The 27,247-nt window shown below is 45.2% G+C and overlaps 2 protein-coding genes across 5 annotated transcripts in view; both read right to left on the minus strand.

The window, feature by feature from the left end:
• Positions 1-13,811, minus strand: part of LOC142585335 (uncharacterized) — a 69,499-nt gene extending 55,688 nt beyond the window's left edge. Inside the window, exons 1-2 of one of the 4 annotated variants that reach the window (XM_075696024.1) lie at positions 13,537-13,811; positions 1,427-6,822 (exon numbers count right to left, since the gene is read on the minus strand). In XM_075696024.1, the coding sequence (XP_075552139.1) occupies positions 1,427-6,822; positions 13,537-13,737 (5,597 nt within the window). In that variant the 5' untranslated portion in view covers positions 13,738-13,811. The remainder of the gene's footprint in view (positions 1-1,426; positions 6,823-13,536) is intronic. The other 3 variants (XM_075696025.1, XM_075696026.1, XM_075696027.1) reach the window with 3 other exon arrangements.
• A 10,721-nt stretch (positions 13,812-24,532) lies between these two features.
• LOC142585342 (transmembrane protein 135-like) overlaps positions 24,533-27,247 on the minus strand; it is a 92,229-nt gene continuing 89,514 nt past the window's right edge. The window contains exon 11 of the mRNA XM_075696046.1: positions 24,533-24,713. Within this exon, the coding sequence (XP_075552161.1) occupies positions 24,572-24,713 (142 nt within the window). The 3' untranslated portion in view covers positions 24,533-24,571. The remainder of the gene's footprint in view (positions 24,714-27,247) is intronic.

Here is a 27,247-nt window from a genome sequence, read left to right on the forward strand (position 1 = left end):
TTTTGAATCATGACTTTGTGCATAATAATTCGACACAATAAAACAACTTAGAAAGTTGTTTTCGTCTAAATCTCGAGCAGCACCTAGCTTGGCAGTTAGATGATTAAATTATTGAATGATTTAATTCAAAGATCATCTGGCATAAAGACGTATGTGCATTGGACACATGGAGGAATCATAGCTCACAAGGCTCCACACATACATGCACCTTGCTGAGGAAAGCCATAGCTATTCCTGCCATTTGTCCGATTGGTTAACTAAATGTGCGAGACATTCAATGCCGCATGTGCCTTGAAAAGTAAATCACTTGACAAGAATCAGCTAACCTTGCTAAAGAATGTCAATATTAATCAAAACTGCAGTGGTAACCAAACCTACACTCAACCTTGGTCACTACAGGACTACGTCAGTCACAACAGTAACCTTTATGAAGCCTCTAAACCGTTTTCAATTCTTTTAAGTGGCTCGCACACATCTACATGTGATATCTTTTTCAACCTCTCCCATTTTTTTCCCCTGCAAATAGATTCAAAGAGGGCATTTCGTTTCACATCTTGCAACCTGGCAATGCTAAAAAACAGAAGTGAAAGTCACTGAATAAATGCAACCTTTTGCATGCGTGCAGACAACACACTTCGCCAAACGAAAAATTTTTCATCATAATTCTTGCAACTGTGTTGCTGTGTTTTTCACTACAAAGGCAAAGATGTGATTTACTAGGGCTAGAATTGCAATTACACATAGCCATGGTTTCACTTCTCTGCATGCTGGGTGTGTGTGTGCACAGCAATGATCTGCAACATCCAATTGCTTTGCTGACCACCATTGATCAGTTCCGTGCATTGCATGATCTGCCAAACTCACCTTCTTCCTCTTACCCAAAACCAAAACATATCTACTCACATTTCACCTATCATTTTCCTTCCCGCCACTCCTTGCACCTTAGCTTTCAAGTTACACCCTGTACGATGCTTTAAGCAAAGGTCTTCCATCCCTGCAACTAAAGTGGCAATAAACACTCTGGCAAAGGCTTGAAGATCACAGCTACATTTAACAGCACCACATTGATTAATCCCGGTGTGCAGCAGAATTGGGAACTAATACTACAATGAACGAGCAACCCACCCAGTCAAGTTGATCCAGCCACCAACACCATGAAACCACTCCCTAGTGCACAGTGCAATTTAAAGAAAAAGCTGCTGGGTGCAGAAAAACCATACTGCACCGCAGCACGAAATAACTGCTAATTTCTCCATCCGAAATGACAAGCCTTGCGAAGTTCTTTTCCCAGCATAGGGACGTGCTTCCTTAGTACACCTGAACACCTGCTGGTTACGAGTGCAAGTGCATATGAAACAAGCAAGATAACAAGGGGCAAACCTTGCACCAGTGCCAGAAAAAGCAGCAGTAAATCCACACGACGTACCTTTCACGGCTGCGGCTCTTCCTCTTTCTTTCTGGACTGTGTGTTCTAGAACGCCGCCGGCTGCGGCTGCGGCTGCGACTCTTCTTACGTGGCGGTGGTGACCTCCTCTTGCTCAGGCTTCTTTTCCGAGGGCTCCTGCTCTTCTTACGCAATCGTTCAGCACTCCGTCTGCGTTGCAGTTCCATGGCCCGACTCCAGCTTCGTCGTGCACGGCTCCTGCTACGCCTCCTCTCTCGGCTCCGGCTCCTCCGCCTGTCTCGGCTCCGACTCGGACTCTTCTTGTCGCGACTCCTCCTCCTCTCTCGGCTGCGGCTGCGCTTCCTGTCTCGGATGGGGCTAATCTTCTTGTCTCTACTGCGGCTCCTCCTCCTGTCTCGACTACGGCTCCTGCGCCTCTCTCTGCTTATGCTTCGCTTCTTCTCTCGACTGCGGCTTCTCTTCTTGTCCCGACTACGGCTCCTCTTCTTGTCGCGGCTGCGGCTTCTCCTTTTCTCTCTGCTACGACTCCTTCGTTTATCACGACTGCGACTCCTCTTCTTTTCTCGGCTGGGACTTCGTTTTTTCTCTCGGCTTCTGCTTCTTTTCTTCTCCCTGCTGCGGCGACTTCTATCTCGACTAGGGCTCGTTCTCCTCTCGCGACTTTTGCTCCTTTTCTTCTCACGGCTCACGCTTCTCTTTTTTTCGCGACTATGACTCCTCTTTTTTTCCCTGCTACGGCTGGGACTTTGTTTCTTCTCTCGACTTTTGCTTCTCTTCTTTTCTCTGCTACGGCTTCTTTTCTTGACTTGGCCTTGGCTTTTTTTCTCTGGACTTTCATCTCGCATCTCCACACCGGGGCTGTCTGGAGAGGTGCTTCTGCTTTTGCTCGGCTCTTTAGAAGTGTGTCTCTCATGACTTCGACTCCTGCTTGACGATGAAGACTGCTTCCTTGTCCTAGCTTTTTCAATGGAGGATGTGCTTGACGGACTCCTGCTGCGGCTCTTGCGTCCACTGTCTGAAGTACTCCTTGTGTCATCATTGCAGCTGGCTTCTCTAGCTTTGTCGACTGTCATCGTGCTTGGCTTCTTTACACCGCTGTCATCTGTGCAGGCCACTGGACGTTGCTCAGAGGGTGAATTCTCTTCATTCAACTTATCTGTGTGCAAGGTTCCAGAAAGTGGCCTGCTTTTGGGTTGCCCTTCTGGATCTCCAGGGCTGCCAGTTGAGCTCGACACTGCGCTTTCACCGCTTGGGATGATTAACTTCTCACAGTGTGCCTTGTCTTCTTTATTTGCACTTTTTTCTTGTCGGTCTTGCTTCGGTTCTGGACTTCTGCGTGTTTTGCTGTCCTGGGAATCTCCAAGACTGGCAGACTGACTTTCGCTACTCGCCACCAAGGTGTCCTTAACCGAGCAAATGCTCTCTTTAGTGCTACTGCTGCTCACAACAGGAGCGCCAAGTGCCTTACCATCTGGTTTCGTTTTCACTGGTGAGCAACCATCAGAGCCAGCCTGCACATCCTGCTCATCATCCATTTTATCATCAGAGTGCTGCACTTCCATGACTGGCGGAGAAGTGCTGGCTTCATTTGGGGGAAGCGGCCCATATGGAGCATCCTTGAGTTTATCCTTGCTCCCTAATGTTTCAGAGGACGCAAGCTTTTGAAGTTCTTTCTCTTTGCCACTATCTGTGCAATAATCACCCTTGCCATCTGCGTCAGGCTTACTAGTGTCGGACATCATCGGTGATGCCACCCTGTTGTCTTCAGGCTTATCCTCCTCAGAGTCCACGCTTTCAGCATCACTTTCCCTGCGCTGTCTTTTTTTGATTGGCGAAGATGGCTTCACTGTGCTTTTTCTTTCGGGGCTGCTCTCGGACTCACTGCTAAGCTCGTTCTTGTATCCCTTCAGGATCAGGCATCCCCTAGGCATTTCTTTGTCCCTAGATCTCCTCCTGCTTGAGTCTCTGCCCCTGCTCTGGCTTCGCTGAGGGCGCATCCTCTCTCTGCTTCGGCTATGTCTCTTGGATTGGTCGCGGCTGCGGCTCCTGCGAGACCTGCTGCCACTTCTCCTTCGAGACGACCGCACTCCACTGCGCACTGCACTACTACGCCGTTCACGGCTCTTGCTTCTCTTCCGGTCTCGGCTTCGGCTCCTCCTCCTATCACGGCTTTTGCTTCTTCTCCGGTCCCGACTCTTGCTCCTTTTTCGTTCACGACTTTTGCTCCTTTGTCGTTCCCGGCTCCTGCTCTTCTTCCTATCTCGACTTTTGCTCCTTTTCCTGTCCCGACTCTTGCTTCTCTTTCGTTCTCGATTTTTGCTTGGTCTTCTTTCGCGACTCTTGCTTCTCCTCCGCTTGCGGCTTGGGCTTCCCTTTCTATCACGACTATGGCTTCTACATCTGTCCCGACTCTTGCTTCTTCTGTCACGGCTTTTACTCCGCCTCTTGTCACGGCTCTTGCTCCTCTTACGGTCATGACTCTTGCTCTGCTTTCTGTCTGGGCTCACGCTCTTCTTCCTAGCACGACTGTCACGTGCACTGCGGTCTGGGCTTGCACTGCCACGTCTATCATGACTCTCACTCTTTGTCTTCCTTTTCTCCAAGTCCGTACGGTCATCCTTGCGCAGCCGCTTGCTGTCATTGCTTGGGCTTTGAGATTCACTACTCCGTGATCTTTTTGCGGTTTCTCGGTCCCCACTACAGCTTCTAGACATGCGAGAGTTCAATCTTTCCTTGCTACTGCTTCGACTTCGCTGCTCTGCTGGAGAAGAGCTTCTGGACGAGCTCTCAGACTCATTGGTGTCCTTGGTGTTCTCTGCAGCGCCTACATCTGGAGCTGTATCTGCATTTTTGGACTCCTTGGTGGGAGATGAAGGGACTGATTCACTTCCAGTTAAGCCAACAACCTTGGAGGCAGCACCACTTGAGTCCACTGAGTCTGACCCCTGATTATCCCGGCTTTGTTGTACACGGGGTGGACTTTGCTGCTGCTGCTGCTCTATTACATGTGGGGGCTTTTCTTGTGTGACTGGCGGCATAGCACCAGGGCCAGCTTGACCGTGCCCTGGCATACCCACACATTGTGAAGTGACATGCACTGGCATCACAGTAGCCGAATACAATGCCCCACCGTGCACATTTACAGGTGGCGGCACAGTCGTGAGAGACATTTGTGGCAGTAGCTTTGCTGAAAGATCAGGAAAAGAAGGTTGCTCAGCCACCTTTGCAGCAGGGCTTGCCAAAGCAGACAGCTCTTCAGCTTTGTTTGTGGCCTTGCTGGGAGCACTCAATGGAGGATCAGTGGATGGCTGCACTGTAGCCATGACAGCACCAACTCCATCCTGCTTAACCTGCGAGAGACCCTTTTGCACTGCTGACTCATTCGAACTGACCTCTCTAACAAAAGGCCTGACTTGCCCTACGGGCTTAGTTACTTCAGGCTTCACCCATGGCTGTGGTGGCGGCTGTGCTTCATTATAATTCCAAGGAATTGCAGCTCTAACAGGAGTTGCCTTCTTTGACGTGTCTTCAGGTGTGGCAACCTTCTGCGGTTGCACACATTGCTGTGAGGCCCTGGTTTCAGTTTGATGCCGAGAAGTGATGGAGGGCAAGCACTGATTTTCTCCAGAAGGAAGGTTCTGATTGAGGCTGTCCTCTACTTCTAGCACTCCACCGGAGGATGGCGAGTCTGAAATGTCCATGTCCTCTAGCAGAGTGTCTTCTGACTGGGCCACAGGCTCTGCTGGAAGCGGCACTGCATCAAGGCTACTGGTAGCTGGCTGATGTTTCGAAGTCTTGCCAGCAACACCTGAGCATGTCTCAGGCTGCAAAACTTTTGAAGTTGGTTCAGCTCTCTCAGGACTTGGTTCCTCATCAAAACTAGCTTCTTCCTCAAACGGTCCGTAAAGAACTACTTGGTTTTTGCCAGCATCAGTGGAACTTTCTTTGTCACTCACTTTGTCCCTTTTAGCTTTCTCTTCTCCAGACTTTGTCTGTTTTTGTTTACTGTCTGCATCCACAGAACTTGCACTGCTCTTATCAGATGCTGGAGCCTTTACAGTGGAAGTCTTCTCCTCCCTGCTTTTATCTCTGTCATCAGACTTGCCATCATCTGAAGAATTCCTTTCGCCACTTTTCGAATGCCGTGAAGAGCGCCTTTCTTTGCTCACTGAACGCTTACGGCTGCGACTACGACTTTTCCTCTCTCCTTTAGGGCTTCGACTTTTTCTGACATGCTTTTTATCTCGACTAGTACTTCGTCGAGATTGCTTAGAGCTAGGGCTTTGACTACGGCGACCTCGCTGCCTACTTTCCGACCTTTTTCGGCTTTGACTACGCCTCGGTGATGTTCTACCTCGGCTGTGCTTGCTTCCTGACCACCTTCGACTACGGCTTGGGCTAGGGCTGCGACGATTTTCAGAACGCCTTGGGCTGCGGCTGCGATGACCTTCGGAACGCCTCGGGCTACGGCTGCGATGACCTTCAGTACGCCTCGGGCTGCGGTTGCGAAGACCTTCAGACCGTCTCGGGCTACGGCAGCGAAGACTTTCAGTACGTCTTGGGCTACGACTGTGATGACCTCCAGACCGCCTTGGGCTGCGACTGCGGCCAGTCCTCAATCTTGCGGGGCTACGGCTCTGCTGGCTGCGACTTCGGCCGCGACGCTGGCTTCTACTGGGACTCGACCTTTTCGGACTACGAGAATGATCTCGTGATCGGTCATATTTTCTATCATCTCTGCTCTTGCTCCTTTCTCGTCTCAAATCCTTGCTTTGAGTGTCATGCCGGCTTCTGCTGGAACTACGTGCCCTGTTCTGCCTGGAATGGCGAGGGCTCGCCCCGTGCGATAGGCTTCGGCTTCGACTTCTGCTCTGCTTGTCTTGGTCATCCTCGGATGATTCAGATGAGCCAGACGATCGACAGCGCTTTGTCCTGTAGCTTCGCCCTTTCTTTTTTGTTGTTTTTTTAGATGACTCTGCTTCTGAAGTATGGCTAGCAGGCTCTGCAGTGGACGCATTTTTGTGGTCATCGTCAGAGTCTGAGCTACTTGAAGCGCGGTTGCTCTTGGCCGGAGATGTAGATGAGCTTGACTTTCTGGATGAGCGCCCAGAGTGTTCAGCCTGCTGCTTAACATTATCCTTACTTGTTGGCTCCTTCTGATCACTGCCACCTTTGCTGCTGTGGTCGTCATCTTTGCATGCACCATCCTTATCTCCCTTTGGCATATCTTGACCAGCTACAGCATCCGTATTTGAAGAAGCGCTAGTGTCCTTACGCTTGCTCTTACTCTTGAGTTTCTTCTTTGGTTCTTTGTCAGTACTATCTGACTTATCCTTGGCCGAGTTCTCCTTGGCGTTGCCTACCGTTACCTCCACCCAGCATTCATCTGCACTGGAGCGAGCAGGTTCATCCTCCTCCTGTACACAATATAAAAGATAGTTTGTTGTGAAAGGCTGCCCATGTCGCAACACTCTTTTCAGCACAGGCAACATTTTGTTCTAGCAACTATCATGTTGTAAAAACAAGTCATTAGCACTGAATGCATAATTGTAGCTTACAAGAGAAGATAGTGCCATACTAATGAGGCAGTGCCATAGTTCTAAGAATTAACACTGTTTTAAGAGCACAGCAGATCTCACCAGTTCGCTTATAAACAAGTGTCTGAGCAGCAAGCATGCTTTGTCCCGCAATGTTCACTGTCCACAATATGTGGTGCTAGCTCTAAATAGGGTGACAGGGGGAAGATCCATAACCTTGCCATTAAGAAGACAGTGTCACCATCTTCCATAAGCTATGCATCACATAGGCTGAAATACTGTAAATTAAGTGTGCTAATGTTTCGATCCCATTTCAAAATCTTGGAACAATTTGCGGGAACCAAATTTTACAAGATACAATGGCATACTGCGCCACAGATTTAAATGCAATAAATTTTACGTTGCAAACAGTACCGCAAGACATGCTCTGCTGTTTGCATTTGCCTGCATTTTCACATACCTGAAACCTTTCACAAGTTTCCAGTTTGAATCATTGCTTACTTACGACTGCAGTATAGTCACTTATTTTATCAACAGACAGTTACCTAGTGCTGAGTGATTGCTGCCAAAATCTGCAACATTGTGGTCCGACAATGCAGGGGTTTCAACATTACACTCCCCCCATCTTTCATTCTCACTTCTTTTCTGGCTCACTAAGTGTCGCTGATGGTGACATTGGCCCATTTGAAGTTCTAGTAGTACAATCAACTAGCTTCACTTAAATTTCTCTTTACGGCATCCCCACAGCATGCTCTCTTAACAAAAAATAATAATAATAAGGTTGCTGTTTCGTTCTGACTCTACTAAGTAATCGCACTACAGAAAGTGTAGACAAGAACAGCCCAAGCAACTGTCAAAAATGGTAGCAAGTAACACACCATTCTATGCCTTACAATGGTATGCAGCTTGTGCTATTTCAAAAGCACAGCACTATAGAGTGCGGCAGATAGCGAGTCCCTATTGCAATGAGCTGCAAAACAGGGCTTTCTTGACGCGATATATATTGCGTGCTAAATAAGTAACAATCATAAATGGCTACAACACCTCTGCTTCTACGTCACTTAGCAGGAGGGCATAAGCTGCTCTTTACGCATGACGTGGAAGAAATGCGAGACCAGTTACGACAAAAAGACGTATCATTAAAAAACATTGCAGCAGCATTCTACTACCTCGCAGAATCACAATCCAATTTCCAGCGAACCTGTTTCAATTGAGCAGTAGTAAGAACCACTTCAGTTGTATGCTTCTTACTTGAAATTGTTTCCTGTATATGACTGGTTTGTTCAAAACTGTGTGTGAAATTTGGCATCCCTCAGGAAACTCAATTGTATGTGCTCTGGAAGGCCTTCAACATGCAATTTATCATACAGGCTGTAATTAACCCAAACAGTCTGAATTGTGCCTATATGCAACTCCAAGTCATGCCCCTTATTTATTAATTTTTTAAATACAATTTAGAGTTCCCTCGGGACACTGGGAAACATTGCAAAAATTGGCAATATGAACCTTTCGAGCACTTGGTAAAGGATTTTTTTTGAAAAGGCTGTATTTTATTTGCCCTAGCCTTCTCCATATTTTATCTAAGTTTGATCTTGGTGGCATTTGCAGGTCTATAAGACACTCGCATTGCTTCAAAGCGCTCGCATGTGTAACTTCCTCCAAAGAAGGCAATTAGCCCAATCACATGGAACACTCCTACACATCACCCATTACATGCCCTTACTCTCATCAAACATAAACAAGGTGTCTCGCTTCGGTCACTGGGCAAATCTCATACAATGTATGGAAATGCCGAAAATGTCAAGGTTGAATAATTACGTTGTGCTCCTTAATTAAGGAAGAAACATTAAAATTGCACAACTCACTGAACTTAAGATGAATGCAATTTATGCAAAATATAAAGTTTATATGACGCAAGGTTTTCTCGGGCTGACAACGGCAGTGTGACATGTTCAAACACTTCATTTAGAATTGCTTTTCAAAAATTGTATTTTATTCACATGCGCATAGCCTCACACAGATTTACTATGTTCACCCACCCTTTTTAGCCAAGTTTCATCTTGGTGTCATTTCTAGTTATTCCAATGTGCAATATTTATTGCACCACTCGTAAAATTTAGTCATATCTTCTGTAGTGTGTTATCTACAAATAACCCCTAAAGTGCCCCTTATTTTCCCCAAATATAAACTTTCTGTAATGCACGGTTCCCCCAGGACACTGGGAAACATAGCGTAAAATGATATAACATGAAAGAAATAAACTTTTTTACATAAGCTGTATTTGATTCACGTGCATTTAAGTATGCCCACAAACGTTTCATAGCTTTTCCCGCCAAGTTTACTAAATTTTACTTTGGTGGCTTTTGCAGTTAGGCCAGGGCAGCGGTCTAAATATTGCACCCCTCACAAAGTTGTCTTATAATGCTCCAGAGCACTTACATGTGTAATTTATTGCAAAGCCCACAATTAAGCCAAACACTGAACTCTGTATACACATTACCCATAATAATCCCCTTATTTGCCATAAATCTAAATTAGGTGCTTTGTTTAGTTAACCTAGGATCGACACCAGAGGAACCAACTCTGAAGCTCATATAACGTATGAAGCATGGGTAAAACGAGGGTTGATCAAGTATTTTTAACACTTATAATTAAGACGTGAAAGTTTTGCCACATATTACATTCAATGTTTACCCTATATTCGTTGAATTGGAAGTTGCTGTCTCGCACAGTTGTTTAAAGACTCTAGGAAACATTGCGGGTAACAGTGGTATGACACTCTGGAATCCTTGAGTAAGTAATTTTCTTCAAAGGCTGTAATTAACCTGCACACATTAAACATTTAGTTTCAACCCTCTTAACATACTTCCTACGTCAACTAAATATAGACAACCTGGCTCACATAGTTCACCGAGAAGGCCGGAAAAACAACTACATGCCTCGTATAAAGCACAAAAATTGGGTTAACCATTAATCAACCAATTAGTAATTGTTTTCAGAGCGCATAACTAACCTACACACTTCAAACTTTTGGTGCATGTCACTCATAGAGTGCCCCCCCTTCCTCTACACGGGAAATCTGTACCATTTCTGTTGCTACCAGGGAAGCAAGGAAACTTTGCAAGCATTTCATGTAATGCCTTTAAGTGGACCGAAAATGAGGGTTTGGCAATCTTCACCTAACCCCCAATCGACATGCACATCACAAATCTTGCCTGCATATTGCCACTAACATTCCCTACATTTCTTCAAAATATGAATTTCGTGAGTGATCTAGATTTTTTTTTCAGAATAGCGCAAAAACTTGCATATAAAGTTCTTGAGTGCTTTTAGTTGCATTAACAGCTTCGTTGTCAAAACTGCAGGACTGCCTTTGTAAGTCACAGGCTCTACCAAGCAACGAAGTATCCTCAACAGATGCCTTTACAAGCAGTAGACAGTGCATCGTTGATGAGGACAAAAGAACTGGCAGGACGCACTTGTCACTAATTCACAATAGTTTATTTTGAAGCTTGTGACCATTTTTCTACCAGGCAAAGTGATCACTGCATGTTCCAATTAAAATGGACACGTGTTTCGAAACAGACTTGTGCCACCATTGACCACCAAAAATACTGCACATTGTGCACGTTGATGTAAGATAAAAAGCTACACCCAATGAAACTAACTTTCACTGCTGCAGAATTCGTCAGTTCCTCTCAAAGATTCCTCATATCTAAACAGAGCAGTGAGGCAGCAATGACTACCAGGCATCACAGTGCTGCCAGAAAGTGTGTGCACATGCTGCGAGTGCGATGAGATCTATTTACTGACCGATTCCACCTAGACTTCAAGACTTCGCTGCTGCAACAATGTTCACCGGTAGTTGTAGCCCTAATCAGAGTGGACACCAGCTATGGCTAAACAATTGATCATATGACATTTTCATTTGCTTGCAATTGTACACAAACATGAGATAACAAAGTCATACACCTATAAAATAATTTCACAGCATGTGCTTTAAAAGAAAAAAAAAAGATGGCCAGCAAAATTTGCGATAGAGCTAACTTTGACATCTGATTTCAAAGGATGCAAGGAGGAATGCTATTATAAACTGCCTTTGCAAACTAACTTCCTGCAACAGCAAACCAACAATTCTTAACATGCAATGAGGCTCGGTAAGTCTTAAAGGATGAGAACAAAAGACAGGTAGCAACACCGCCTTGAGCTTTCCAGACTATCTCAACATGACCTGATTTTTGACGGTGCCTATGCAGGCCTAGTTAATTGTTTATTGGTAAGCAACGGACTACATTGCATTCTAAACAAGACTCAACCTAGCAAGTGCATAGAAATTTGCCTGCACAAAAGTATCTCAAACACGAGGAAATAATTTGAAATCCGTGATGTCACACAGATGTATTGGTAACAATATTTCAGCATGTAATTCAAGAAAGAGAAGTTTGAAGTTTATGTTCTCAAGCAGAAATCAACATCATTTTTTTATTCCAAATAGAAATAAAAGTTTTCGCTTAACTTGTTTAGTATTTCTCTTGATGTCCCTTAACATCTGCCAAGGATCCAGGTATTGTAGTAAAGTAGCAAAAACTACTGATATTGTGAAACCAGAAGAAACTGTAAGCAAGCTTTGTGACCACTGTGAGATTGATCCACTGCAGAATTCTGCCTCAGCAATACACAACATGGAAACTTCCTATTCTCAAAAGTGTGCTTACAGGCTGCACATTTGCCCTAGACGGGGAAATGGCTAAATGTGTCTTAAGCCAATGACTTCATTTCTTTATCTCAGCCACACTAAAGCAAATTCTCTTTTCCTCATTTAGTGGTCTGTAGTTCAAAGGGCAAGTGTACCCCCAGGAGAAAAAATTTTAGGCACAGCTGGAATGGCAACAGAGCTGCAAACTAAATTTGGGTATTTCGCATGCCAAAACCACAATCTGAGTATGAGGAACGCCTGCCAGAGTCCAGATCAAATCCGAGGTTTTGTACACGACAGCGCAATGGCATAGCCTCTGGGCTACCGTGGTTGTGGAAACAGAGCTCCACAGTCGTGCACTCTCATGTCAAGGCGTTCATGCTCTATTAATTTGTTGCTGTTTGTAGGAATGCCCATTCTTGCAGCATCCTACTACAAGTACCTACCTACCAACAAAAATGCATGTAATCACTGCACTATGAAATGGTACAGCAGCAGTGATGTTGGATGCTACAGTTGCTCCAGTGGCATCTATTTTGCACTAACAGCACATTATAAAAAAAGGGGGTCAAAGAGTGAAAGAAAAAGGAGAGAGGAATAAAACAGAAAAATAGGAAAGAGGACCAGACTTGGGCATTTTCTGTACCTTGCATAAGTAATATTTCAGTTGAGCATATTGGTCGCTTCTTAGGTTACGCTTCAAAGTATTTGCTGCAACTACAAAAAGGCAATATCCTGGTGGTTTACGTTCCATTTTATCTCGTTTGCATATATTCGGCTGTTTGACTCGGTTATGTTAGCAGCAAGAGGATGTTGTCACCACTGAGCTACTGCTGCAGGTTGAAGTATTTTCGCATACTTCTGTCAATTGAAAAACCATTTGCCAACCGTGCAATTCAGCTGACTTCGTGGGTTCACCTCTGCACACAGTCAGTATTTCTTAGCATGTCCAGAAGGCTGCAGTAATGGTTAAGCAGTCTTCTAAGAATGTCTTCCTCTCAATTACTGAAAAGGTCATACTCTTTAGCGTCGTTATCAATTTGATAACCATGTGCCTCATTACAGTCACTGTTAATGAACAAGTATTCTGCACCTCTAGTTTAAATTTCAAATGTGGCATTCCCTTACACCTTCAGCCAATCTAGTGTTCCTCGCAACTAGACACGTATGAACGCTAATACTGCGTCATCATTGTCCTCGCACTCAGCCCTACGGCGCTTATCATCAGAAACGCTAATTCTACAGTCACCTAGCCTCAGCGGCTGAAGCTTACTATATAATCAGTTCGACGCTGCGCCCGGCAACGTAAACAATGTGCTTTTTTTAAGCAATACATTTGAACATCAACACTGCAAAAGAAATATATATGCACAAATATATCTAGTTCATTGTTCTATGAACATTATGAACACGAGGCAAGATTTACAAATGCGATGACGAATGCACTTATTCTTCGTTCAGAGCGCATCAAAATAACCGGGAAAACGTCAGCAAGCACTGACGACCATCATCTCGATACTCGCGGCAGTTCCAGGATAGCAACTAATCACCCTTCGGATCCCTAAACAAGACCCGCAATCGAACACGAGCGACATAAAGATAAACGCGAGACTAGAGTTTAAAAAAAGATGTTTTACCATCCGCGCATTGCGTAGCATGGCAACGCGCACGGTTTACTACAGCCACGGCGCACTACACCGCCGCTACACTGAAACGATGCGGGAAAACAAGCACCAAGCCTCGCCGCACAACAGCCGCCATTCCGACACGGCGACCAAATGCTGACGTACAATAACGCACTGGCAGACTTCAACGTTAGGTAATAAATCTCCTGCAACGCGGCATTCGAGGCGCGGTCAATTAACGACGCCATTCACAGTAAGGAGCGAAACACTCACGTTCCCTGAATGAGCTTTTCGTGATTTGTGTTTTTTCTTCTTTTTGTGCTTCCGCTTCTTGGACTTCTTGGACTTGGAACTGTGCTGCGAGTCGGAGCGCTTCTCCTTGGCCTCTGCGTCCTTTCCTTCGATCTTCTTTGTGAAATAGTCGGCTAAAATATCTTCGACTCTTGTGTCGTGGGGCAAAGAAATGTCCTCCATACTTTTCCGTAGCGGAGGCGGCACGCTCGCGCGATGACGATCGAGTTTCCGGCTGCTCCGAGAGCTACATTGTTGCCGGAACAGTTCGCTCTCGACCGCAGACAGCAAATGCCAAGTGAGGAAAAAGTATCACCGGAAGGAACGCTGGAGGTCAAAAACTGATGAATCCTTAGATAAACAAGTGTCAAATACGACAGTAAGGTTGGCTGTACTTGCGAGCAAGTGAAAGTTAGCCGGTTTTACCAGCTCAGCTAGGCGCGCGAACGTTTAACCCAAGCGTTGCGTCATGCCCTTGAGAACCGCCACAAACAACAAGCGCCACGCGTTCACAGCAGTAATTAACATACCCAATGGCCCAAGTTGACTGATAGCTTGGGTCACTATAAAATGTGTCCTCATGGTAGCTGCATCGCTTTCATTCCTAGCTTGACTCTCGCCACGCCATCGTCGTCCAGGGTTGGTAATATCGATGGATGATTAATCAACAAAATTCTATCGATAAATTGTATCCCGCGAAACGATTAATCTTGATCGATGTCCACCTTTCGTTTAGCCGACTTAACCTGTTCGATTAACTGTCTTCGAGAGTTTGACAAGAGTGGCGCGAAATTTTGAAGCACTGGAATGGCGGCGCACAAGCAGTGACTGTGCGGCAGTGGTAAAGCGACTGTCGACTGTTTCTTTTTTTTTTTTCAGATCTTGAGTGACGTCGGAGCCTAGCGCTTCCCCTCACTTCAGTGACTGTCATTCTAATTTCGCGGTCGTCATTCTAATTTCATCATCCAACTCTCGTCATGGCGTCTTCGTCTCGCAAACGTCACAGTGTCGTTGCTACCCAGACGACACAAAATTCCATGGGTGTCCCCATAGAGTTTGGGTGTCCCGGAAAGATACGAACGTCCTAGATTCTTATGGGACGTAAGTACTAAGGATGACCACTGCACCATATGCTCACGATGAACTCTAAACACTTAACGCTACTGCTGGACTATTGGTAACTCCAGAATCGACTACTTGAGCTGGCAACACTTTCCAAACAAACAAAGATGGCTACAACATCCGGGTTCACCGCGGCTCTTTCGCTTGGTGCTGTGGTCACGTTTCCATTTTCTGGCGTCGAATCGAGTTGTTATGTGGAAGCCGAAAGAGTCATTGCTGCCGATCACCTTATTTTGATCGGTCTCACGTATTTGAGCGACGAAATCGCGGAAATAGTTGCGCTGTGCGTGCAAACATCCGGCCTGCCCAGCGAGCCGCGTCAGATTTTTTTGGACAAAGGGCCTTTCAAGCGAGCCGGAGGTTTTAAAAAATTAAGTGTTTGTGTGTGGCGGGCCTCCAAAATGTGCAAGCATTTGTCCGCGGCGTTGCTCCATTGCTACAGGAACATACTTGACTGTTTTCGACCTTCATAGGCAACTCCACACTGCGACTCGTGTCGCATTGTATCACATATAACATCTCACAATGTATAAGCAGTAACGTCTGTCGTGCTTTCAGAAGCTGTATACGGATGTTCTGCTCTGACAGAACGAGGCCTAAACACTGTAAAGTTACCTGGTCAGTGCGTCTTGGTATAAAACAAATTAGAGTTCCGTTTGTGAGTCGGGGTGCACCTTCTTTTTATATTTGGCTGATACGTCTGCGTTCAATGACTGGCGCTAGTTCGATGTAGTACGCAGTGTAGTACCCAGACGACGCACCGACAGAACCGCTGAACTACACTGAAACTCTACAATATTACAGAGATACCAGGAGGCACTTCCCTCCACCACATAATTCCCTTAATCGAGAAGATGCCGTCGCGTGGCGACAGCGTCAAACTAATTCATTTCCCTGCCTCTTTTATCTTCACCTCTTCCACCCAACACAATATCCCTCATACTGTCCCTATTGTGGAGCAAAGCCCACAGTATATCATTGCACCTGGGAGTGCCCACACCCTCCGGGCTACTCCCCTATTCCTTCACCTTCCCCGTCCTCCTGGGAGACTGCGCTGACCAGCTCAGACCCGCAAGAGCAGCGACGGCTGATCCGGCGGGCACGCGGAGTGGCGCGAGCCAATGGCGCCCTGAACTAAGGGCTCCACCCTGCGAGGAAGTCGCCCAAACTCATAATAAATAAATGTTTTCTCTCTCTCTCTCTCTCTCTCTTGAGGGCCTGGGCTTGGAAACACACAGACACATGTCGCCAGTAGAAATTCTCAAACCCGGTGAAAAGTGAATACTAACCAATCGTACCAAGTTGAGTTCCTTCCAGCAGATTTCCAAAATTTAGCGAAGGGTTTCTGTTGGCAAATTCAGTTGTATTAGTGTAAATACATGACTTGGAAACGAATTGAACCAGTGTGCACAGTGTCGGAAAGCAAACTGGCGGCGTTGTGCGCAGGTGGAACGCTCCAAAGCTGGAACGAGCACTGTTTGCAGCTGCTTCTACATTTCCTGCGAACGAATAATAACCTGGCAACTCACCGCGCTGTGCGAGAAAACAGCAGCTGCTGCTTGTACCACTAAACTAAAGCATGCATGCTATGAAAACGATATGTCACTTCACGGCATAACATGTGTCACGATCCAACTCCAGACCTTGCGAAGCAGTTATCATTCCTGCTACCGTGCCTGCAAACAAAAGCACGTGAGCGAGAATATTCCTGCTGCTTAAAGCATTAGAAACACTAATTCTGTGACAGAAAACTATGTAGGAACAAAAACAAAATGAAGCTTAACCGTAACTCATTTTGTGCATCACAAAGTGCCTTGGCCAGTCGCGGCCCAATTTCGCGTGCATTCGCGGGCTTCTTTCGTGCTCGGAAAAACACTTTCATGTAGCACGCATTGCACAACAGAAATGTGTAACGGGAGTTTTTCAGGTTGCTCTACAATTTTCTCATTGACGCTTTTCATCTACACGTAATATTTGAGAAGTTGATTCATTATTTGAGTCTAATTATGTAATTAGGTCAATTGCAAAAGGTAATCGGAGTATCTCCAAACGACGGCAAACAATATTACCTTGGTTCTTACCAGCTACGTGGCATTTGCATATCACGCGCCAAGATTTTTTTTTTAATTGGTGCATGATGGTGCGTTTAAGCCCTGCAGGATACAGGACGAAGAAACAGGTAAAACAAACACGGCTGCAACGCTTTTTAGCAAGTTTAATATGGATCACCAACTTGCCCAAGTTCCCACCCCGCTAAATTACACCTGTATGCCGCACTAATTACTGGTCATGATGGCAGGTGCAAAATAGCACCATCTCACATAAGAACCTAAAATGCATTCAGCCTTGTCGTTTCTCTCCCATTGCAAGTAGTATATAAAAGATGTTTTTTCAGGTGTTACTCGTTCGTTATAAAAAAATGTGCCTACAAGCCTGCCTGAATTACTTATTTATTTACCCTCAGGGCCTTTCGGCATTAGAGAGGAGAGTGAGTAGGTTATACAAAAAATAAGAAGGAAATATATTACGAGCTTATACACAATATTTGATAATTATACAATGTTAGCTGAAAGTATGATAAATACAGTAATAGAACATTACATATACAAGCAACATTAAAAAAGAAAACAACCAACAGTGGCTCGTACAAATGTTTGCTATTCTACAGTGTTAGCTAGTGCTTTCAAAAATTATCATTGTTACTAATGGAAGCAATATCAGAGAAAAGTTCATTCCAATCTTTGGCGTACGTTGTAAAAATGAATGTAAAAAGATATGTCGTGTTACATGCACCAATTGTAACTTTATGCTGACGATCTATACGGTGAGATAAGCAATATGGTCGCGACATGAATTTCGGATGACGTGTAGGGTGGTGATACATCTTATGAAAAAAAAAATGAAAGGCGGGAAATTCTTCCACGTGTTGCTAGCGGCTGAAGTCCAGATTCGATTTCATCGAAGATCCGCTCGCAGCCCAGTTGTAGTTACTAAGAGTAAAACGAGTTGCGTTGTTTTGGATTAGTTCAAGGGAATGTATTAGGTTTTCGTGAAATGGGTCAAATACAGCTGCAGTATATTCTAATTTTGGCCGTAACAGGGTTTTATAAAATAGTAATTTTAAAGAAGCGGGAGTACCAGAAAGGTTGCGGCGTAAGTACTATCCTAGCGGTTGGCTTGGTTAATTGTATATCCAACGGGTGATTCAACGTTAATTTAGATGTTATACGCACACCTAAGTACTTATATGAATTGGTCGATTCTAAAGCAACGTTACTCAAGTAGTACACAGGCAGGTTACCTTTAGATCGGGATACTCTCACAAATTTGCACTTATTAATGTTGAGCTCCATTCGCCACAATCGGCACCAATTGCTGACGTTGTTAAGATCGGCCTGAAGCAGGGTGATGTCTTGTTCGTTAGTTATTTCTCTGAAGATTACACAGCCGTCTGCTAATAAGTGTACGTCAGATGTTGTTGGTGAAGGTAAGTCATTAATACAGATAAGGAATAATAGAGGTCCCAGGACGGAGCCTTGTGACACACCGGACTGAACGTCGCTATAAGGTGAGTCATGACCATTAGCTCTTACGAACTGGGAACGGTTAGCAAGAAATGACTCAATCCATTTTAGAATGTTATGATCGAGGTTTAATTTGCTTAGTTATAGTATAAAAAGTAAAAGTAAACGTTTTGCGACACGCTTTGTCGAAGGCTTTTGAAAAATCTTAAAAGATGCAATGGGGGGCAAGAGAAGGACGGTCAAGTATTTAGTCTAGTTTGTGATTAAATGTTAATCATTGATTGACTTTCGAAAACCGTGTTGTGATGGCGAAACAATGAATTAGACTCAAGAAAATCCACAAGGTTAGTAAAAATAATATGTTCTAGTAGTTTGCAGCAGGTACTGGTTAATGATATATCGGGCGATAATTTGTAGGCTATTTTTTGTTGCCAGATTTATGCAAAGGAATAATCTTTCCTGCTTTCCATTCTGACGGAACAGTAGATGTGTTGAGTGATTGCTGAAATATTTTAGTTAATATGATGGAACTATAAGAGCAGGTGTTTTTCAAAAATTTAGCACTGATGTTATCAAAGCCGGGTGACGAATGTATCTTCAATGAATCTATTAGTCGAATAACTCCGGAAGCTTCAACAGTCACTGGAGGCACAGTTAAAAATGTATGGTCAATCAAGACAGGTAGTTCAATATCAGAACTGCACAAGAAATTTTTAACAAAGATATTATTCAGAGGAATTGCGCATAGGTTTTTCGGAACAGGGTTACCAGAGCAATTGTCAGAAAGCAATTGACGGAATTGACGGAGCATTTGACGGAATCATCAGAAAGCGGATGTATGACGCGCCAGAATTTTTTTTACGTTATTTATCAGCATAGATGCTAATGTGGTTGATATGAATGTTTCTTTAGCGTATTTGAGTGTGGCTACACAGACGTTGGATCTTTCCAACCTGACTCAGCGGGTGATTGCTTCGTGGAACGAAACAGTTGTCTTTTTTTGTTGAATAGTCACTTTAAGTGATTGTTGTACCAATGCGTGCGCGGGTTGTATGTTATAGTGCGGGTTAGGATGTGTTTATTGATTAAGCGATTTGCCTCAGCCGAAAACATATTCCAGTTTGACTGCACACTACGATTTTAAAGATAACTCAACAATATGGTAAGAAATAGACTCGGCTCATTATTTATTGCTTCAAAGTTGGCTCTCTTATAGTCTCTAGTTACTTTTTTCACTCTTCGGAAGTTTAAGAAACGAAGTACTAAAGTGAATATTTAGCAATAAGCGGTCACTAATACCGGGTAAGTAATGGATGGCAGAGGCATAATCGGGACGATTAGTAAAGGTAGAATGTTTGCGGGATTGGATGTTATTCTTGTGGCTTGTGTAACTAATAGAGTTAACGAAAATGTAGTTCACACACCCAAGAATTCTTTTGAATCAGAAGCGGATGATAATAAGTTAGGTAGATCACTGTTCCAAACTATATTAGGAAAACTGAAATTACCAAATAAGAGGTGTAGAGGAAAACTTTGTTGTAATGAAACTAATTACATCATGCATTTCATTGGTAAATGCGGGTGACGATGAAGGTGGACGATAGCAGACGCCTAAAATTACATTTTGATGGTCCAGAGTTACATGGCAAACGTTTGCCATATAGATTATATGACAAACGTGCCGTGGAAACAGCACACATGTGCTCTATATTTTGTGGAGGCCGGGGGCTAAGTTCATCGAAGAAATGTGAATACTTGCCCGTCATCAACGATTACGGGCAGCATGACCCAACGCTGGCTTGGCCTGCCCGAGTGGTCTCTCGCCATTTTGTTTCTGTCCCACGTCGCTAAATTTATCTGGGAGTTGATTCACGTCCACAATTTAGCTTGCTTGGCAGATAACCTTACAAAGGTTGTCACTGCCCTAAAACAAGACTTGCATATTAAGTTCGCCCGTCTAACCAACGAGCTCACAACACGTTACCCATCGAGGGCCATCGGTTATGCGCCCTGGGATGGTGGGGCTGCTTCTTCTCCCACTGGCGTGCTTCGTTACAGTTGTAGAAGTTTCAGCATTCCCAGATAGCTGATCGGGGCAAACGTTGAAAGTTCGAAATCTATGACGTCACACTGGCGTATACTGGCATGGCAATCTGTGTGGCCAAATTCGAAAAAAAAAAGAAAACTACAACTTTGGAATAAATTTGCCCCCCCCCCCCCCTCGCCGCACCGCGGTAGCTCAGTCGCGTTGCGCTGCTTTAGCGCGAGCTAGGTCTCGGGTTCGATCCCGCATGTGGCGGCCGCGGGATGCAAGAATGCCCACGTACTGTGCAGTTTCGGGACGTAGGTTTTCTTTTTCTTTTTTACTTTGCTCCGCTGTGGTGACATGCCTTTTTTTCCTGCATGGCAAATAAACGCAATCCTGAAAAATCACTTCACTAACCCACACAAATTTAATTTCAAGCTTTAGTGGTCCTTTAGAACCAGCGAAAAAAAATAATAATGTCCCGGCAACGATAGTGCTAACCGGGCTCACACGTACGGCCTCTGTCACACTTGAACACGCCTTCGAGCGAATGTTTGCTTCTCATGCAGACGGTTCTGGAGAATGTGCATTTTGCCTCTGGGGCCACTGGGTATGTAAAACTGGGTATGTGCAATTCGGGCCACTGTCTATGTGAGCACTGTATGGCTGTGTTGATAATGATTGCGATAACAATAACTGATAAAAAAATTCTGGAAGACGATTCAACATGTAGTCTTTCGTCGACTTCAACTAGACGTTGAATCGCTTTCCAACTTTATTTTAAATTGAAATCTGAAGAGCCCTCTCACCACATTTGGGTAATGCAATGAGCACAGGGTGCATAGATGACACGCAGACGATCAGCAGACGTCGAAGCAGACGTCTATGAGGTGTTTCCGGCTCCCGCAATTGCGTCAGGCGGATTCAACCAGCGAAAGCATAGTCTGTAAGACCCGCATTTTAAATCCAGACGGCGCCACCCTATGAAACCTTGGACTTGGACACTATCGCTTGCGGACGCTAGCCGAGGCAAGCGGTGCGCGTGTATGTTGGCAGTGGAGCTCACCTCCTGCTAGCATGGCTACTGTTGTGCCATACTACGAGCACCACGTGGCTACCACGAGGTGACGAGAGCACCCAATTCTCCGCGACGAATCAAGAATTCGACATGGGAGGCGACTTCAAGAAGCGCCAAGCCGCCTCCGCGGCGCCCAACCATCTCCTCCACATCTCCGCAACGAATCAAGAATTCGACACGAGTGAGGTCATCACCCTGCCCCGCCTGGTTCCTGCCGACGAGGGGTCGCCGAAGGAATTTAAGGGAAAACCGGCCCATTGTGAGGAGAGAGTAGCTTGCAGCCGCCCGGTCGGTCTGATGCGCTCCTACTGCTGCCTGTACGCTATCATCCACTATCTGTAAATATTGTACAAAGTTTTTCGTTTCTTCTTCGTCTACGGAACGAGTCTGTCTTTCGTCCGCCACCCCGAAGTCACAACACTACGGCGGCTAGCATGGCGACGTGACGTTTCAATTCCTCAGTGATATCTTTTTTTAATAACGAACTAATCTGAAAAATTCTTGCGGTAAAACGCTCCTTAAATGGCGCTCTACAACTTCCAGTGCGTAACCAAAATTTTCGATAGGGTCTGGTCAGGGTTAATATGCGACTTCACTGTTCAGGTTCAGTCTGACGGTGGCTGTATATACGTGGCGGAACCAGGATCAATTCCCGGATGGGGACAGAAAGTTCTTTTCCGGTGACGTCTTATGCCAAGGAAACGCGAAGACATTGATATCAGCAGGGGATATTACCAAATCTGGTCACACTTGCCCTTCGACTTGTGAAGTAAATACGTATAAGAACCACAATATAACATTCAGCAAGGCATTGAAACTCGAAGAAATGGGTTATGTACAATTTTATTTTCTCTCACGTATGTACATACAAAACGACACCTTTTGCTCAGTGCATAAAATAATCTGAAAGCGGCGTTTATTGCCATGTAGAAGGTAGTAAAATTCACAAACAAACAAACAAACAAACAAGAAACAAATTGTGCTCACATTTCTACAGAGCGCTTCGCTAAATTGGCACCCTGTAAAACTACGCGCAGTTTGAAGCGCAGATGATTACCCCGTGTCGTCATCTGCTCACTGAAAGTGAGCAAAGCAGTGTAGTAACATTTGCGTAGTATGTGGATACATATCTCTCTGCGCCAGGTTTATCTACAAAAGCGCGAGGCAGAGGTACGCGCAAATGAAGTGCCTGGTGCATATCCTGTCGCGTTTATAATATATACGCCTTGTGGTAACAAACGCAGCAGTGGACCAATAGAAAGCCTGTGTGTACACGTATTAGTACTATAGGGAGCAGCACAGTTTACGGTATGCCGTAACGCGTGGTAAGAAAGCAGTACTGCTGGCGGCAGCAACGTCGTGTGAACATCTTGAGCGGTCTAGCAACATTCACTATACGTTATATGCAGCTCCCAACGAGATTATGGCAGCGGTTAAATAAACGTAAAGTGATCACGACAATATAGTTCTGTGGGCTCTGGTTTGAACTCTGCTTCACGAGCCTGTAGCTGCTAAGACCTTGCTTACAACTAAACTACCCGCACTTTACACACTGGCCAGTATTTATGGTCCACTCCAAGGCCTATAGTCCGGCATGTTTCGAAACTTGGCACAATTTTTTTTTTTTTTTTGACCGTTTACAGTCGCTAGCGGCGCTAAAGCTGCGCGAAATCGTGGCCTCCGAGAGCTTGCGCGCAGAGTACGTGCGTGCGGCCACAATCTCGGAGGACATGACAAAACTTGGGGAGGCGGAGAATTCACACGTGCGTTACAGCGCTGCCTGCGCATGATGCTAACCCAACCGAACAAAGTGGACGCTGCACACATGAACAGCCTTTGAGTGATGAACGTGGAACGCAGCAACGCAGATGCGCATGCGCGGGCACGTGTTACAGTTTGGAAAATATACATAAGCAAAAAAAAAAAGAAAATGAACCGCGGTTTCCTACAAAACGAAATAAAAAAACAGCACCAGGCAACTTTTTTTTTTTTATTCAGGCACGGGAAGACTCTCAACCTGAACATTGTAGGAGTCCGCATACATATTCCACATCTTTTCTTTTCTGATGTGCAAAAAGTTTACTTGTGCAAAAAAACAACAAAAAGGACATTCGTGTTAATTGTCACGCTCCACATAAATATGTAGCTGGGTACTACGGTAGGCCTTGCGTCTGCGAGTAGGCCTATACATAGCTGCGCTTTGAAAGTAAATCAATCCTTGCGGCACAGTTTTCGCGCATTGCAACTTCCAGTGGTGGTTTTTTACGGAATACTTACTTCAATATAGGCCTTCGTCATAAGTATATTGCCACATTCCTTAAACATTTCTTAAATCGTAACAATAGCCCAGCATCGTTATATCAGACCCGTTAGTCCTTCCTTTCTCTCGATAACGTTAGGCGACATGGGGAGTCGACATGCCTACATCAGATCGAAGGTGATCGAAGATTGCGCGACGCCTGAAGATCTCGTGTTGCATCGGATATTTTGATTGGGGGCGTTCGATGCGCGAGAATAAACGGAGCTCAGAGTGCAGAACAAGTTCGGTAAGCATGACTTAAGACGGAAGACCCTATGCTGTCCTTCTCGTTTAAAGCTATCCGGTTTTAAGCAACCCAGTTAATGCGCGGCAAATAGTCCAGACCCAGAACTTGTTACAATCAACAATAGGTGTTGATATGGCATCGTTTGACGAACAATGTCCAAGCTCCTATAAAACGAAAAAGAAAAGCAAGGATGCGTATTTTCTTATAGGAACGTGAATATCTGAGGAAGCGGATGATTTCGCGAAGCTCGTGAAATGGCCTTTCCGAAATGCATAAGTGCACGATCTATGTGCCGGCCAACATATTGTTAAAAATATTTTTTGTTGTTGTATACAGCTTGTCAATAGTTCTTGCTTTCGTTCATTACCCGTTTGTCATCTGCAACACAAAAGAACACGGCGAGCTGCAGTCCAACGATGTTCGGGCTGCCATTTTTCGTGGAGAGGGTGGCGGATTTTGTGGAGAGGCGGGCAATGATATTTCGCGGAGAAGCCAACAGAACAGTCCTCAAAAATGGTCCAGTGAGGAAAAAGTCTGAAAACCTTTCACATACGGGAAGCGCGTTTTGCACTTCCAGACACAGGAAGAGCTGCAACTTGCGGTGGAGGCTTAGCGCCTTGCTGTAGCAAGAAAAGAAAAAAATAAACGGCTGAAAAAGAAAACAGTTCCTGCCGTATCACACTTCTTTTTTTTCATCTCCGGCGCCACACTGTAGTGTACGTCAGAAAGGCACCCAGACGAGGACAGACTCTTGGAACTTGCGCGTGGTGAACTTCAGGTCCAGTTTGGGCCAAAAGTCCTCGAACAGCTTGGACGAGTGCACACCGAACATGTCGTACACGTGACGGTTCAGCAGCGAAAACCTGAAATCAATCAATCAATCAATCAATCAATCAATCAATCAATCAATCAATCAATCAATCAATCAATCACAAAATCAATCGTTTATTAGTGATAAAATGTGAGTGGTACACAGTGGAGTGTGCAGAAGGACGTCCCAAAGTTACAAACCGCAGGCGGGACCTCTTATTTTAATACAGTAAAAATTATAGCGAAAATATAATCATACACAACAAGCACAGCATCAAATATTTCAGTTCTTAACATGGAAATCATAATGAAACACGCACAGTTAAACTTTACGGAACGCAACAGTTATGCATTGAATAAAATCATCTATAGCTTCCGCCTAAATACGTACAATTTTCTTTTAAAATTCAGGTGGAAGTGAATTCTGTAATGAAATTGACGAGATAAGAATTTTCATTTCCTCATAATTAGCAAGTATCTTAAACAGCAGAACGTTATTACGGATAGAGAATCTAGTTCTATTGGGATTAGATAACACGAAGGCCGGAAAAGTGTCGATTATATGTATGCGATAAAAACCTTAAAAATCAAAAGAGAGAGAGAGAGCAAGTACAAAACAAAACACGAATAGTGTACGTATATAGATCAGAGATAGGCAGTATGTCTAGTTGCATGAAAATAGGATAAGACGGCGATAGTGGGTAGCACAAATAGTAAGGCGCAATTCTTGCTCTTGCAGTTTCTTGAGAGGCCTAATGCGAACTGAAAGTGAATTTCCCCAATATGTAAAGCAGTAACTTAGGCGACTATGTATGAACGCATAATACAGCCCAACAAGAGTGTTTATGCTAAAACACATTCTAGATTTTAACAATGTCCCAATTCCAATGCAGGGAAGGAAAGACATTTTCTTATGTTACGGCGAAGCTGTGTGACATTCTGGCAAGAAATCAGTCATATATATATATATATATATATATATATATATATATATATATATATATATATATATATATATATATATATTACACGCAGGAAAGAGACCACGAACTTTTAGGAAGAGTTACTGAACGTTTTCGGCTGGTGGACCAGCCTTCGTCAGAGTACAGTGAGTTACAACGTCGAGTCCTGTGTGCTGAACTTGAAATATATATTACACGCAGGAAAGAGACCACGAACTTTTAGGAAGATTTACTGAACGTTTTCGGCTGGTGGACCAGCCTTCGTCAGAGTACAGTGAGTTACGTTACAACGTCGGGTCCTGTGTGTCCTGTGTCCTGTCCTGAACTTTGAAGAAACCCCATATATATATATGTGTGTATAATGTCGGCTCGCATGTTATGATGTTATGGACAGCGTGTGGACATTTCCTCGGCGCGGCCACTGTTGCCTGTACTACCTTGTTCGCGAAGCACGCGTTGATGAACCGTGTGACATGTTTCGCCGGAATATGCAGTGATTTAAGGTTGGGGGGGATGCGGGGATGCGCGACTCTCACGCGTCCTTTGATATGTTTTCTCGCATAGCTCCCGTCTCCTGTAGTCCGGCTTCGCCGCGTGGCTTTACTCGGCGGTCGGTATGCTTGCAGGGTGCTTGCAGTACGAGAGATGGCGCGAGTGTGGCTCTGCTAATCTGCTAACGCCGCCTAACGGCGGGGTTACTTGGGCGCAAACAGGAGAAGGCTCTTCCTCTTTGGCTCGGGTTCGGCCAGCGGCGCGGACGTTCTGCGCGTGCGCCGATCCATGCTTCCGCGAGACCGTCTCGTGAGGCCTTCACCGGAAAGGACGAACACGATCGTTCGAACGCGCCACCGTTCGCGTGACCGTACGCGCGAACGACCAGTCGTTGGTGTCCAGCATGGGGGCGAACATATTCGCTCGTTATCCGGTCGCGGTGAGTCGGACTTCCGCGATTTGTCGCGCGCCCATCGGCATGTTTTGTGGAAAGCAATTCGGCTGGCAGGCATTAGTCTATGAAAGGAGCAATAAATGCCCTTGCGATTGTTTGCACTACTGTGTTGTCTTTCCTTCACCCCAAGAGCACGGGTGAGAACCCCGCACGCTTTTCACTGGTCGATCTGGAGCGGCCGCCGAAATCGTCCAGATCTTCGAGCGATAATATAATAATAATAATAATATTTGGGGTTTTACGTGCCAAAACCACTTTCTGATTATGAGGCACGCCGTAGTGGAGGACTCCGGAAATTTTGACCACGTGGGTTTCTTTAACGTGAGATCCTCGAGCGAGTGCTCGGGTTTCACAAATCCGAATCGGCCAGCGGAGCGCAAAAACGCTCCGCGGGGGATCACACAGGAAGTACACGTGACACAAACCGGTTCCGGAAACCATGCCCGACTTCCGCTCTGTACGTTCCCGCGGCAATCAAATTCGCTGTCCCCCGTGCGTAATTTGACCGCGGCAGTCGCAGAGTCCGTCATTTCCATGTCGCGCCCGCAAGGATTGTGCATGGACAACGTGCACAGAAGGCTTCGTACAGCACCTGCGCCACCTCGTAATCGCTGTCGTCCGAGCTTTCATCGTTAAACGCGAGCTGGCAGCACCGAACGCAGCCATTTTGCGAAGCAAC

This window comes from Dermacentor variabilis, chromosome 6, assembly GCF_050947875.1.
Source record: "Dermacentor variabilis isolate Ectoservices chromosome 6, ASM5094787v1, whole genome shotgun sequence".
Taxonomy (NCBI): Eukaryota; Metazoa; Arthropoda; class Arachnida; order Ixodida; family Ixodidae; genus Dermacentor; species Dermacentor variabilis.